The 14,095-nt window shown below is 33.6% G+C and overlaps 1 protein-coding gene and 1 non-coding gene across 3 annotated transcripts; both read right to left on the reverse strand.

Annotated features, from left to right (window-relative positions):
* Nucleotides 1–911: 911 nt before the first annotated feature.
* pabpc1l (poly(A) binding protein, cytoplasmic 1-like) lies at nucleotides 912–12,640 on the reverse strand. Of its 2 annotated transcripts, none has more exons than XM_051116624.1 (16): nucleotides 12,497–12,556; nucleotides 11,954–12,174; nucleotides 11,628–11,821; nucleotides 11,402–11,517; nucleotides 10,641–10,780; nucleotides 9,587–9,681; nucleotides 9,380–9,517; nucleotides 9,142–9,237; nucleotides 8,005–8,274; nucleotides 7,827–7,908; nucleotides 7,621–7,740; nucleotides 7,096–7,235; nucleotides 1,827–1,929; nucleotides 1,605–1,735; nucleotides 1,445–1,522; nucleotides 912–1,346 (listed from the first exon to the last, which is right to left on the reverse strand). In XM_051116624.1, exons 2-15 carry the CDS (start codon nucleotides 12,144–12,146, stop codon nucleotides 1,463–1,465), a joined length of 1,878 nt encoding a protein of 625 aa, XP_050972581.1. In that variant the 5' UTR covers nucleotides 12,147–12,174; nucleotides 12,497–12,556; the 3' UTR covers nucleotides 912–1,346; nucleotides 1,445–1,462. The 2 variants fall into 2 exon arrangements, with proteins under 2 accessions (XP_050972581.1, XP_050972580.1); XM_051116623.1 differs by having other exon boundaries at nucleotides 913–1,346; nucleotides 11,954–12,160; nucleotides 12,497–12,640.
* LOC127170359 (U6 spliceosomal RNA) lies at nucleotides 3,255–3,361 on the reverse strand. Its single transcript, XR_007828346.1, has one exon. It is a non-coding gene; the product is annotated as a U6 spliceosomal RNA (small nuclear RNA).
* Nucleotides 12,641–14,095: the final 1,455 nt, after the last annotated feature.

A 14,095-nucleotide genomic window follows, 5' to 3' on the forward strand; every position in this document is an offset into this window, starting at 1 on the left:
GTGGCCTAGACGTCTAGTATATATAGCCGTGTCTCCGGGACGGTCTTCTCAAAGGTGGTGAGTGTTTACACCATGATTTAGTCATTCACCAAGACAATACAAGCATATTTCTGTTGCAGCAACATACAGATGTAAGTATTCACATACATTTCTGCATCTTTAATCTATTTTTTTATGTTATTTACACTTTTCTACCAAGGAACAGCAGTCCAAAACTTAATAGTTTGTATTTGGATTTTAGTTTAAGCTGTAATGTCTTAACCGCTAGAGGGTCTCAAGTATAAGTTAAAGTAAGAGGCCGGTAATTCTAAGTTATGTCTTTCTCTGCCACTAGGTGGCTCTTGGACTTCAGTTTCATGACATTATAACGTTTAACGTGACTTAATGCATCAACACAGCGATACTGCATTTTGTACAGCGGTCAATGAAATGTCAGCTTCTGAAACATTTTCTCTAGTAGCCAATAAAATGATAGAGTCTGAAACATTTTCTCCATCATGTAAAAAAAAAAAAACAAAAAAAAAAAAAACAGTAATTAACGGAAAACTTAATTTAATACAATTTTTAACCAAAACGATTGTAGTTAAGAATTGAAGAATTGTAATGTTTACATGTCAAGTAAAGTTTGCTAATAGACTTTAAATGTTCCGAAGTGTTACACTGACACATTGCAAAAGAAGAAAAAAAAAAAAAAAAATCCACAAAACATTAAAACATTTGCAACAACTTCATGTAATACAATTTTTTAACAAAACAATTGTAGTTAAGAATTGTAATGTTTACACTTATTTTCTATGCATAAAATTAAAACTGTTCAATTGTATTTATGCAAAGCCATTACAAAACCTTTATTTGCTTTCAGCACAAACATAAATATTAATCTTACATTATACTCACTAAAAGCTTTATATGTTGGATGGTAGGCCTACATCTCAGGTTGAACTTATCTTTAGCTCTGCTAAACTGGAAAATCTATTACACGTTCATTAACTTAAATCTTGTTTTAACAAAACATTGTGAAGTCTTTCAAATGTGTCCCTGCCACAAACTCAGCATCACAGTGACAAGAAAAGACACTCAGGAACTTATTTGCATGTCCATTAAGCCAGGATTATTTTTATTGCACACAAATTTCAAAAAATATTTTTTAGCCTTTTTAGTCTTTTTCCTTTTTTTCTATTTTTCTCTTTTTTTTTTTATATAAACAAAATGAGAAACTTAACACTGTGGAGAGCAAAAGGACATTTGCAGTGTGCGAACCATGCATTAAATACTGTGACTCTGAAGTGCCGTTTTATTTTCCCCTGTTCTCTGGAACAACCCTCACAGATCTTCAGTGTGCATGCCTGCAAAAATTAAATTAAATCAGTCAACATTTGTGTGCAACACTCATGCGTGCTACTAACTGTACAAATATTATGATAGAAAAAAGCATGTAGATTACCTGACTTACAGAAATCCCTCACTTTGCTGAAAGTTCCTTGGCTTGATGAGCCTGAAGCACCGCTACAGCCTCTTCAACCTAAACAGCGCAGAAAAAGCACAATTACCAAAGAAAATCTGATCTTTGAGACGAGTTGAGAAAATGTTTTGAGCAGGTGAACCTTGGAGTGCAGGGACTCTGGAGACTCAAGCATGTGCAGTAGTTCAGAGTTGTCGATCTCCAGCAGCATGCCTGTGATCTTTCCCGCAAGAGTAGGATGCAAGGCCTGGATAAGTGGATATAGCCGCTCTCCTGTATGGGATACAAACAGTTTGGTTATTTTCCCTCAGGTCCACATCTTTAAACTTTAGCTTTTTAGTGACCATGTGTGCATGTCCTGTACCCAGGAGTTGTTTCTGCTCTTTTAAAGGTGCAGCCGCCAGCATAGAGGCAGTAAGGGGCTCCTGCCCTCTCACGTGAACCGCTGGCTCTGTATTTTGCACCACCTAAAAAAATAAAATAAAATAATAAATAAAAATAAAAAATAAAAAAAAGGAAATTAAACGTCACAGTCAAACCCTTCAGTCATGTAACATTTCAATCAGGAACCTCAGCATTTTTCTGTAATTACTGAGCTTTTAACTTCCGTAATTGTTAGGAATGTTGTGGTTAAATGCAAAGTAAGCATCTGCTTTGATATGCCTTTTTTGGTCTGATTGCATGTTTTCCGGTTTCCGGACAATTTCGGCTACCTAGTATATTTACACTACCATTCAAAAGTTTGAATACTTTTTTTATTTAATCATTTCAAAAGTCTTCTACTTAAGGCTGGATTAGTTTGATTAAAAATACAGTAAAACCATGAATTATTATTACAATTTAAAACAGACCTGATTTCTGTTTTAATATTGTAAAATAATTTATTTCTGTAATTCAAGGCTGAATTTTTAGCATCATTACTCCAGTGTCAAATGATTCTTCAGATTAATTAAATTAGCACATTAGAACATTTATTATTATCAGTGTTAAAAGAGTTGTGCTGCTTCATATTTTTGTGGACACTTTGATGTATATTTGTTTCAGGATTCTTTGAATAGAAAGTTAAAAAAAAAAAAAATTTATTTGAAATAGAAATGTGTACTGTCTTTACTGCAACTTCTGACAAATTCATAACATCCTTCATGGAAAAAAAAAAAAAAAAAGTAGATTTAATTTCATAATACTCAGTTTGCCACTACATTCTCCATATTTCAATGCAAAAAGTTATATTCAAATGTATGCATCATAGTAGTATTTGCCGCATTGCCTTTAATTTAAATGGTTTTTAGAAAGCAATTTATAGTGATGAGATTATGATAATGAAAAGAGGGAGATAAAAAAAAAAAATCCTTAATGCAAAAAATAATGCAAAATTCAATTTTTTTTTTCCACGTAATTTTTTAGATTATGTTTTTGTTCAGCCTCAAAATTTCTGCTATATATCCAAAAAAATTATGAAGTGTGATATTTTAAATGTAATTTTTCATTTTTGTCATTTTAATTTTAAATGACAATATGCCATCACTCACACTTTTTATATATTGACATAATTTTTATTTTTTTTAACAAGGCCAAGGCCCCTGGACTGTGTTTTTGAGGTTTTTCTACATCATAAATAAATGGTGAATAAAATGCCACCACACTATCAATACACAAAGTTTGATATACGTGCATGTTTTAGGCACTTCCTATGTACTTCCAAAGGATTTTTTTTTTTTTTATGGACTTAATCTTAATTACGTTTATCGATTAAAAAAAAAAAAAAAAAAAAAAAAAAAAAAAAAAAAAGTTGAAAAATGAGGAACGCTTCACGAATTTGCGTGTCATCCTTGCGCAGGGGCCATGCTAATCTTCTCTGTATCGTTCCAATTTTAGTATATGTGCTGCCGAAGCAAGCACGAACAAGTGGCCTAGACGTCTAGTATATATAGCCGTGTCTCCGGGACGGTCTTCACGAAGGTGGTGAGTGTTTACACCATGATTTAGTCATTCACCAAGACAATACAAGCATATTTCTGTTGCAGCAACATACAGATCTAAGTATTCACATACATTTCTGCACATTTAATCTATATTTTTGATGTTATTTACGCTTTTCTACCAAGGAACAGGCAAGCATGCAGATCAGGCAGCACTCTAGCCTATACGATTGGCTTTTAGTGTTGACGCATTCAGGCCACGTGAACTGTTGTCCTCCCCCAGCACTGCAGTTCCCATCCCCCAACGTCAGGACGGCTCTCGAAACTCATGTGAGAACATTACATGAGAAGACGAAGCAACCAAAGGCCTTTCTTTTGTATCTAACTTTTACAAAGTTAGAAGCTATACTGTCTTCATCTGCCGTAGGAGGGATCTCATCTGCAAAAACTATTTTTTAAAAACCCTTACAACACTATTCACTAAAAAAAAATAAAGAGCATAACATAGTGTGTCTGAAATGTTTGTACATTAGCAAAGTCACTTAATGATTGCTTAATGTGAACCTACTACTTTATTTTAATGTTATGAATTTTACACATTACCACACTAAAAACAAAGACAGTTTTGTCCAAAGGAAAGTAAACTAACATTTAGCCTTTTGTTACTGTTCCACACAAGTGACAAAAGGCTAAATACGTTACAGCAGCTTCTCTCACTCACTTAAGACCATTACATTTAGAGACAGACAATAGCTAATCTACAAACCTATATAAATGTGATTTGAGGTTCTAAGAAACAATGCAAAAAATTTATATAGTTTAAATTTGGTTTTAGATGAGCTGTAATGTCTCAATTCACCAGGGCGTCTAGTAGCAGGTCCGTTGATTCAAAGTTATGTCTTTCTGTGCCACTAGGTGGCTCTCGAGTAGAAAATATGCTTTTGTTTACCAGTAGAAACGTAATTTCGGTCTAAAGTTTCAGTATTTTACTGCATATGCAGATGAATAGCCAATTCGGATCGAATTCCTTAATTTAAACTCCCTTTTATGCCAGGTTGTTATACTTACTAGCCCAAATAAAGTCTTATTTGTGGTTTTATTTGATCATTCTACATTCATTATAAGCCTCGAACTACAGTACCAGTCAAAGAGACGCACTGAAAATAGAGCAGGTTAATTCAGCGAGTTCTCGAGCGCTCCGGTGATGTTCAGTCTCTGTTAGTCGCTTCTATCGGTCAGAAGACGTTTATTATGTGCACGCGGTTGTAAACGAATAAAACCATGGCAGTTTAGGGAAACATTTTGTCTGGCAACCAATGAAAGTATAGCGTCTGAAACTTATTCATCAGCCACTGAAACCTGAGACTCACCGACACGCCCCCGACTCGGAAACTCTGGGCTGAAAGAAAATTCGGAGTTTCCCCTACTAGTAATGACGACTCTATGATATCATTCATGTGCTATCAACTTGTAAAAAGATCTTTCCTATATGAGTCATGACTTGAATGCACCTATTTAAGTAAAGGTCATAAACCCCGCCCTCTCAATGTAAACGCATGAGATGTGAGCCAAACATGGGATATGAAAAAAAAATAAAATTACACTTTAAATAATTTTTTCCCAAACACGGTTTCCATCATTTTAAGTAGTTTTTAAATTACGCTACTGTATGTTCAAGCGTTTGTTTTTTCTTATAGTTTTGCTTTTATTTGATGCTATAAAAAAAAAAAAAAAAAAAAAAAAAAAGGGGTATGATGTCATAATGTGAGCTTGTGATTGGATATGCATTTTGGGCGGGACTTTGATAAGGCAGCTCATGATTACTGCTGGCAGACACTCCAAATGATGTCATTGGCCCAATATGACAGCAGACAAACGTGGGACATTTTGGCTTTAATTTCCTACAGTAAAAGGCAATAGTATGATGGCATTTTAGTGCCACGTTTTAAAAAAAAAAAAAAAAAATTTCAGAGCAAAAACAAAATTGAGAAAAGTCAAAATTATGAGAATAAAGTCATAGCAATGAGAATAAAGTTAAAATATTTTGAGAATAAAGTCAAAATTATGGGAATTAAATCATAGCAATTAAAGTTATGATATTTTTAGAGTATAGCATATGTTGGGCCTGCAAATTGCCCAGAATTGATTTGAATATATGTGGGACTATTAGCAAAAATCATACCATGCGTCATTCTCGCAGGGATGGTACGCTTGGAAATAATATTTCACATTTTCAATTGCATTCATTATTTGTAGCGTCCCAGGCACCCAATTATAGCAATAAGCTTTGTGCTTTTGGTACTCAAGTCTCAGCTTTCAAAATCTGTCAGTTTTATAGCGGTTTATAATGTGGCGCAACAGATCGCTGTATTCATGTGAATCAGTCGTCTTTTCGATTACAATGATGCATTAGTTTCATTAACTTTATTTACAAATAGGGCTGGGCGATATGGCCAAAAAATTATCACGGTTATTTTTTTTTTCTTATCAGATGATATTGATAATTATCACAATAAATGTCACATTTTTATTTCTTTAAAGTTTAAAGGCAGAATTTTGCCACAATGTGAAAGGTAAATGTGGCTTTAAAATATTCTTTATGGTCAGAACTTGACAAACACTATGTTTTTTTTTTTTTTATTATTCTTCACACTTTTCCAGTCATTTTTCCTTTTCTTAGTTTTGCTTGTTTTATTGAGTAATATTGAGTAAAAAAAAAAAAAAAATTATATATAATAATATATATATATATATATATATATATATATATATATATATATATATATATATATATTTTTATATTTATTTATATATATATATATATATATATATATATATATATATATTTATTTATATGTTTGTGTTACCCAATAATAATAATAATAATAATAATACATTTTTGTCTTTTGGAAATACATTTTTGATAGTAACTTGAGCTAGGATGCATATGTAGATTTGGTCATTATCAAAATCAGTAATATCTGTAAAAATTATAGCAACCTCATTTTCATTGACTGTTTGGGTCTTTTTAACTAACCATTGCTCTTCCATAGTATCATCCATAGATCATGATAATAACAACAGTTAAAACCACAAATATAGCACCTCAATAACATGGTAAAAATGTAATATGGTTCTTATGTATTTGTATGACAAACAGTAGTCCAGATACATTTAGTATAAATGCATAAACGCTATAGCTTAATCACAAAAATATTGTAATTATATTCCATTACTCCTCCTTCAATACATTTATTACATGTCTACATTAATAACATAATAAAATTCGACATAAATATACCCACATTTCTGACATAATACCACTGTGCAGTTAGTGCTTCTACAGCAAATCTATGGTAAACAATGGCGATTTGTAGATTTAAAAGCCTTCTAACTGTACTGACTGTTATTCTTGTATTGCTACAACTTTATTTTAGTAATTTTGACTTTTTCGCAAAATATTACGACTTTAATCTTCTAGTGTTAGATTTTTTTTTAATGTGGCACTAAAACACCATCGTACAATAGAGATGCGTTGTCTACCATTTTTTATTTTATTTTTTAAACAGTCTATGGTTCCAGTCCATTAAACTCTCACATTTCACTTCAAACAGTCCCTAAAGTAGCTCCGAGTTCGACTGGCAAAGCCACAATCGCCAATCCACGACCAAGTTTAGAATGAATGAGTACAGAATTAATGAATGTGCATGTTACCTGGTGAACAACAGGAGCTGGAGCATTGATGACTTGCTGCACATTACGGACGCCTGCTGAGTACTTGTACTGACTGACTCCTCTGACTACAGCTCCGGCTCCTGCAGTTCTCCCACCTGCGGTCTGTGTGCCAATATTGGCTAAGTCAAGAGAAAAACAGGTACAACAAGAAAAGACTATTTACATTCCAGCCAGAAACAGAACATTCAGGATGACACTGAAATCCATCAACTGTAGCTCATACAATTGCATGCATTTGTATAAGTATTGTCAAGTAATTTAGAGACAAGAGATACACAATGCATAAGGCCCATTTCCCACTTTTTATAGAACTTATTTACAAATGCACACCTTTACACACACATTCATTTTTATACTTGGATTATAAAACATTTACCATGTTTATCAATCAGTTAACACTGAGGGTTGCCTGGTCCCCATGATTTAGTGGATTTCAAGTTTTTCTATGCTTGTGGGCACATGTTGACCCCACAATGTAGGTTAAACAAACAGAGCACAACTTACCCATTCGCTGAGTGTTGTTAACAATGTGAGGGACCTGAGTGGAGGCCTGGCGGACTGTGCTGATGTTGGTGGAGGGCCTGCGTGGCACCGCTTGTCTCACAAACTGAGCTGTGAATGGAGCTAGAGCAGCCAATAACAGAAATGAACTCACCCAAAAGGAAAAGAAAAATATTTGAATGATATTAATGAGATATTAGTGGCTGTACCTTGAGTCCTAGGAGCTTGAGCTGTCCAGCGTGGCGCAGGCCGCAGGTTTGGTACGGTGTTGTAAAAAGAGCGAACCTGATGCTAGAAATGCAGATATGCAAGTACACACAGCAGAAGTAATGCTAATATTGCAATTATTATACAAAACCACACATGCATACAAATCCTTCCACCCACTTGTGGCACAGAGGTCATGTAGTAGCCAGAGCTCTGCTGGTAGGTTGTGGGTATGGTGGGGCTGGGAATGGCTCGAATGCTGGCGAGTCTCTGCATGTACTGATTGGTGAGGATCGCCTTTCGCTCCTCTTTTCTCTGGGCAAGAGCCACGTATAGTGGTTTAGTGCTAACGATACGGCCGTTCATCTCAGTCACCGCCTTCGTGGCCTCTTCAGGAGAGGAAAAACACACAAAGCCAAAGCCCCTGCTGTGGCCTCCATCTGTCATCACCTATCCCAAAAATACAGAATCAAAAATGAGACTTAAATGCATTTTTTAAAACTTAATTTAATGCAATAAAAATGCACAAACAAATGTGAGACAACTTCCGTTTTTGTCAATATGGACTACCATTTCCATAATATTTTTCTTGGTAAAACTAGTATTTTAGTATAATTCAAATACTATTATAGTTTTTATTCATTTTTAATTAATATTAACTAATATTAAGTTTTTGTATTAGTTATTTTAGGTAATTTTGTTGTGCCTGTCTTTTTTTTTTTTTTTTTTAAATTTCAGTTTTAGTACATAGTTAAAATTTAAATTAAGAAATATTGCCTTGCCAACTATTTTTTTTAATATTTTGATTTCAGTTAAATTTCATGGTTTTAGTTTTAAATGATAATAAACCTGGTTGAAACAGGATCTCCAATGAGAAAAAAGGTGGGTATAGAAATGTATTAATTATGAATTTACTGGATGGTAAAAAGTGGGTGTAACATCAAGAAGGAGCTAGAACTAATGTGAGTTTGCTAAGATAACTAAATAATTGTTTAAATACCTACTTTCAGTGATGCATTTTTTTTTTTCCAAATGAACACAAAATTCCAGATTTTCAACCATTAAAATGTGACCCAAGTTAATTATGTAAATCTGTTTAAAACATTTTCATCATAACCTTAAAGTAAGAAGCATTGTGACTTTACAACTGGCATCACACACTCGGGGCTAATAACCTTTACCTTTAATAACCGATTTTAAGGATTATAAATCAGATTCCTATTAAACCTACAAATCATTTTTACTATATTTTGTAGTCTGTTATTCTGTTAACCTCGCCATTTTTAGTAAGGTGTATTCTGGTGCACTTTACATTACCTTTGCACTGGTGATTGTTCCGTAAGGTGCAAACTCTTTCCTCAGCTTCTCATCATCAATGCTGTCATCTAGATTTTTTACATATAGATTAACTCCCTAAAAGTCAAACAGACAATGCATGCATCAAGTCAACATACAGCTGAGCATATGCAAATCCTTCTCATACGATTAGAACGATACTGAATTTTTGCTGTTTGCATATTTATAAAAGTTACTATGCATGTTAACGTGTGTGTACCTGGTAGCGTTGTATGCGTTCCTGCTTTATTTGCTCAAACTTGCGTTTGAGTTCTCCCTGCCTCTCCAGTCTTTTCTGAGCTCTGCCCACATACAGGACTCTGCCATTCAGCTCTTTGCCATTCATTTCAGTCACTGCCTACCACAGAGTGAAGGAATGATTTTAGTCTCCATATCTACTGACATGTACTGTACAATGTTTTCTTACCCTCCTGGCATCTCCGTGGTTTTCAAAGTTCACAAACCCAAAGCCACGAGAGCGTCCCCTTTCATCCGTCATCACACAGACGCTGAGGGTCTTACCTGTGAACCAGAGCCAGCTTTAGAAGCAGCAGAATTAATATTCCTAATGAAAAGTGCTTGTACACTACCAATCAAAAGTTTTTGAACAGGAAGACTTGAAATGTTTATTAAAGAAGTCCCTTCTGCTCACCAAGCCTGCATTTATTTGATCCGAAGTACAGCAAAACAGTCAAATTCTGAACTATTTTTACTTTTTAAAATGGCTTTTCTATTTGAATACATTTTAAAATGTAATGTATTCCTGTGATTTCAAAGCTTTATTTTTAGCATCATTACTAGAAGTCATTCTAATATTCTGATTTGCTGCTCAAAAAAACATTTATTATGTTGAAAACAGCAGAATAGAATTTTTTCAGATTTCTTGATGAATAGAAAGTTCAGAAGAACAGCATTTATCTGAAACAGAAATCTTTTGTAACATGATAAAGGTTTTTATAAACACTTTATCAAAATTACACAGACTCCAAGCTTTTTAATGGTATATTGTATAAATGTTACAAGAGTTTTTTTTTTTTTTTTTCAGATTAATGCTGATCTTTGGATCTTTCTACTCAAATAATCCTAAAAAAAGTGCTCACCTGTTTTAAATATTGATAATAAAAAAAAAAAAAAAAAAAAAAATAATAATAATAATAAAAATAAATTTTTCTTGAACAGCAAATCAGCATATTAGAATGATTTCTGAAGGATCATGCGACACTGAAGACTGGAGTAATGATGCTGAAAATGTAGCTTTGATCACAGGAATAAATTACATTTTACAGTATTAAAATAGAAAGCAGTTATTTTAAATAGTAAAAATATTGCACAAAATTACTGTATTTTGGAACAAATATATGCAAGCCTGGTGAGCAAAAGAGAATTCTTTGAGAAGAACATTAAAAATCTGTTCAAAAACTTTTAGTTTATTTTATTTTATGTAATTTATTTTTTTAATATCACTATATAAAATAGCTTACCAAATTCAGAGAAGATGCTCTTCAGTTTCTCACTGTCAATATCTTCGGCAAAGTTCTTAATGTACACATTGGTGAACTCCATGGCTTTAGCTCCCAACTCTGCCTCACGCTCCTTACGAGACTTAAAATGCCCTACAAAACTGCAAACGCAGATTGAATTAAACGCTTAAAAAGAAAGCAAAATTGGAAAACAACTACGAACGTCATTTCTGCAGTTTAAATAAAGGTGCATAAAATATTAGATTTTTTCATTTAGAAAACATGGATTGCTTACAAGGACAAACTTCAAAAGCACAAATTAACATTTAATATCAATATTTAAAAAAATAATAATAATAATCTGTTTTCAGCTGCTTTTACTTGAAGGCCTACCATTATCCAACTAAATGTTTGATATATCCCACATACACCAAGATATTTGTGGTATTCTTGTTGTAATTATGACAAAGCTGCTTGTTTTCAAACTTTTTATTGACAGACCTATTTTAAATTTGCATAGTTAAGTTTTTTTTTTTATATAATTAACTATGATTCACTTCATAATTCCAGAAGTAGTGTATACTACACAACTGTAACAGAACTTCAATAAAAACAAAAGTTATTTCCATCTTGATTTAGTGTGTTTTTTTCTAGCTTTTTTTTTTACATTATACATACATACTACTGGATTCATATAAATTTTTTTAAATCATCCTGCAGCCCCGTGGGAAGTTTGCTGAGACCCCCTACTGTTCCTCAGGCCCCTGGTTTACAATACTCACACTTTGCGATCGTTCAGAAGCATGCCGTTCATGGTCTCAATGGCTCTGTTCGCTGCTTCTTGGGTCTCAAAGTGCACAAACCCATAACCCTTCGAGCCATTCTCATCACAAACCACCTAGAACGAAAAATGCATTAGTTACTTTCTATGTAAATTATTTCAATCGACTTGCAGATAAAACTGCCTTTTATAATCATTAAAAATCACAGTACTGAAAAAGGATGTACCTTACACGACAAGATGTTACCAAAAGCAGAAAAGGTGTCATAGAGAGCCTTGTTGTCAATAGACTCATCCATGTTCTTGATGAAGATGTTCCCCACACCAGACTTTCTCAGACCTGGATCTCGCTGTGACCACATGATCCTAATTGGACGACCCTTGATGACTTCATAGTTCATTGTGTCCAGAGCACATTCCGCTTTAACGTGGAGAAAAGTGAGATTCACTATTTAGAGAAGTGCTCGAATCACTTAAAGTAATTACAGAACCATACTGCATTAGAAAAGCATTCATAATTCAATTTGCAACACTCTAGTAAGAGTGCGCTCACCATCAGCAGGCTGCTGGAAGTTGATGTAAGCATATCCGAGGGATCTCCGCGTAATGACATCTCGGCACACACGGATGGACATGATCTGACCAGCAGGAGAAAACTTCTGGTACAGCATGGCCTCAGTGACATCAGGATGAAGGTCACCGACATACAGAGAGGCTAATGGGTATGCTGGTCCACTGCTATTCATCCTTCAGAAGTACTCTGCAAAAGAGCACCTTACTTTTTTTCCCCCACTATCAAGGCCCTCTTACTCAACTAATTTGGTAACACTTTAACTAGCAATGAGAATTCAACTAAAGGCTACATGAACTCCTTTTCAGTTCAGTTCATTTAAAACACGAAAAAGAACATAAAATGAGCTGATGCTCCATGTTTTTCACACGCATATGCGTTATTAACGTATTTAAACAGACCAGATCTGTGAATCTTGACTGGACACTCGCCAGCAACTACAGCTAATGGGCAAAAACTGAAAATAGCTCAAAGTTTATTATGAAATCAAGAAGCCTTTGAGGAAACAGCGTTAGTTACAGTTACCTGGTGTAATGTGGAGCACATAAGCATATCCTTCAGTGTAGCTGCAAGCGGGCTCCACCCCGTTGGGACTGTTTTTGTGTCAGTTTAATTATTACCGAGGAACACCTGTCATTTGTAACGCGCTCCACTGCCTACCAATTAAAAACTCATCTGTGAGAACTGCTTTTCTGTGTTGTTCCGCGTAAGAAAATAGTTCTTGTGAGCGCCCACTTAAAAAAAATATCAAATACGGGGAACAAGGATGTTGTTAGTGTGCTGTAGAGCCTTCAATGTTGATGTATTTAGCACTGTCTTTCGAGTTTTGGTGCTTTCTGGTCATCTTTCCATGCATGGATCTTGCAACCTGCTCATTTCTCTCTTCATGTGTGGTCTTCTAAGTTTGAAGCCTAGTGGTGAAAACAAACAAGTGTAATGCTGGCATCAGTGCAGCAGTATATTGACAATAGTAACAGTAAACATAAACATATTAGACACACAAAATACATAATACAGGAAGTGCAAACAGGGTGTCACCTAATTTTTTTTTTTTTTTTTTTTTTTATTTAAGAAAAAAGATTGAACATTACAAAAATATTAACAAGTAAATCGAGATATAAAATACAAAATATTAAAGCAATCTTATACAGTAAAACAGAGTTCTAAAGGGAGAGAAACAAATAGATTAAAAAAAAGTAAATAAAGGATAAAATAAAATAAAATAAACAAATAAATATATATATATATATATATATATAAACATAAAATAACAACTAAACAATAGTCAACATTTTCTTCCTTTTTCCTTAGGACATATTCAAAGGTTGCAGTGGGGGAGCTGTATCAGAAAAGAATTTCTTCATGAAATCTAACAATATGACATTCTTTTTATTATTAATTTGCATTAGAGACTTTTTCAAAATCTCCATTTCTGATAAAAATAAATTATACTTTGGTATGCATTTTGCAAATTTCTGTTTATGAATATAATATTTACCTTGTAAAATGTAAACGTTAACAACATACTCAATCATTTTACTTTTGTGTGAATAAGTACAAATCACATCTTTTAAAGAAAGCATATAGTTGACATTTCTTTGCACAAATAGAAAGGCACTAACATCAGACCAAAATCTAAGAGACAAATCACAATCATAAAACAAATGACACAAATCTTTCTCATGTGCATTACAGAAACTACAAGTATTGTCAATGTCCATGAATTTAGAAAGAGCTAATTTACATGGGTAAATATTTTGAAATGCACCTCTTTAACTTTATTCAAAATACAAAATTTATAAGGATTTGACCAGGTCGTTTTCCAATGAATTTCAGAAATTTTTGCATTCCAAAAGAATTTTCCTCTAGGTGAGATTTTATGTTTTGATTGCAAAATTTGTCTAATATTTTTATTATTACAAGAGGAAGAACGTATTGCAATACCATCAACTTTTAATTCTGGAAATATTCTTTCATTGCTCCCATAAGAGAGATGATTATTTATTAGTTGTATCAACCCATTTGGAATAGCTTTAACTACTTGTTTAAATTCTTTAAAGGGGATGGGAAAATTGTAAACTTGCATAAAGTCTAGGGTGTCACCTAATGTACTGTGATGAACTG

The sequence above is a fragment of the Labeo rohita genome, chromosome 8 (assembly GCF_022985175.1).
Source record: "Labeo rohita strain BAU-BD-2019 chromosome 8, IGBB_LRoh.1.0, whole genome shotgun sequence".
Lineage (NCBI taxonomy): Eukaryota > Metazoa > Chordata > Actinopteri > Cypriniformes > Cyprinidae > Labeo > Labeo rohita.

Bases quoted from the DNA above. Each gene is read 5' to 3' on its own strand.
- pabpc1l (XM_051116624.1), bottom strand. From the start codon at position 12,146: ATGAATAGCAGTGGACCAGCATACCCATTAGCCTCTCTGTATGTCGGT. The intron at 9,238-9,379 runs GTACACACACGT...TTTGACTTTTAG, and splicing joins AACGCATACAACGCTACCAG to GGAGTTAATCTATATGTAAA. The intron at 8,275-9,141 runs GTAATGTAAAGT...TTTTTGGGATAG, and splicing joins GAACAATCACCAGTGCAAAG to GTGATGACAGATGGAGGCCA.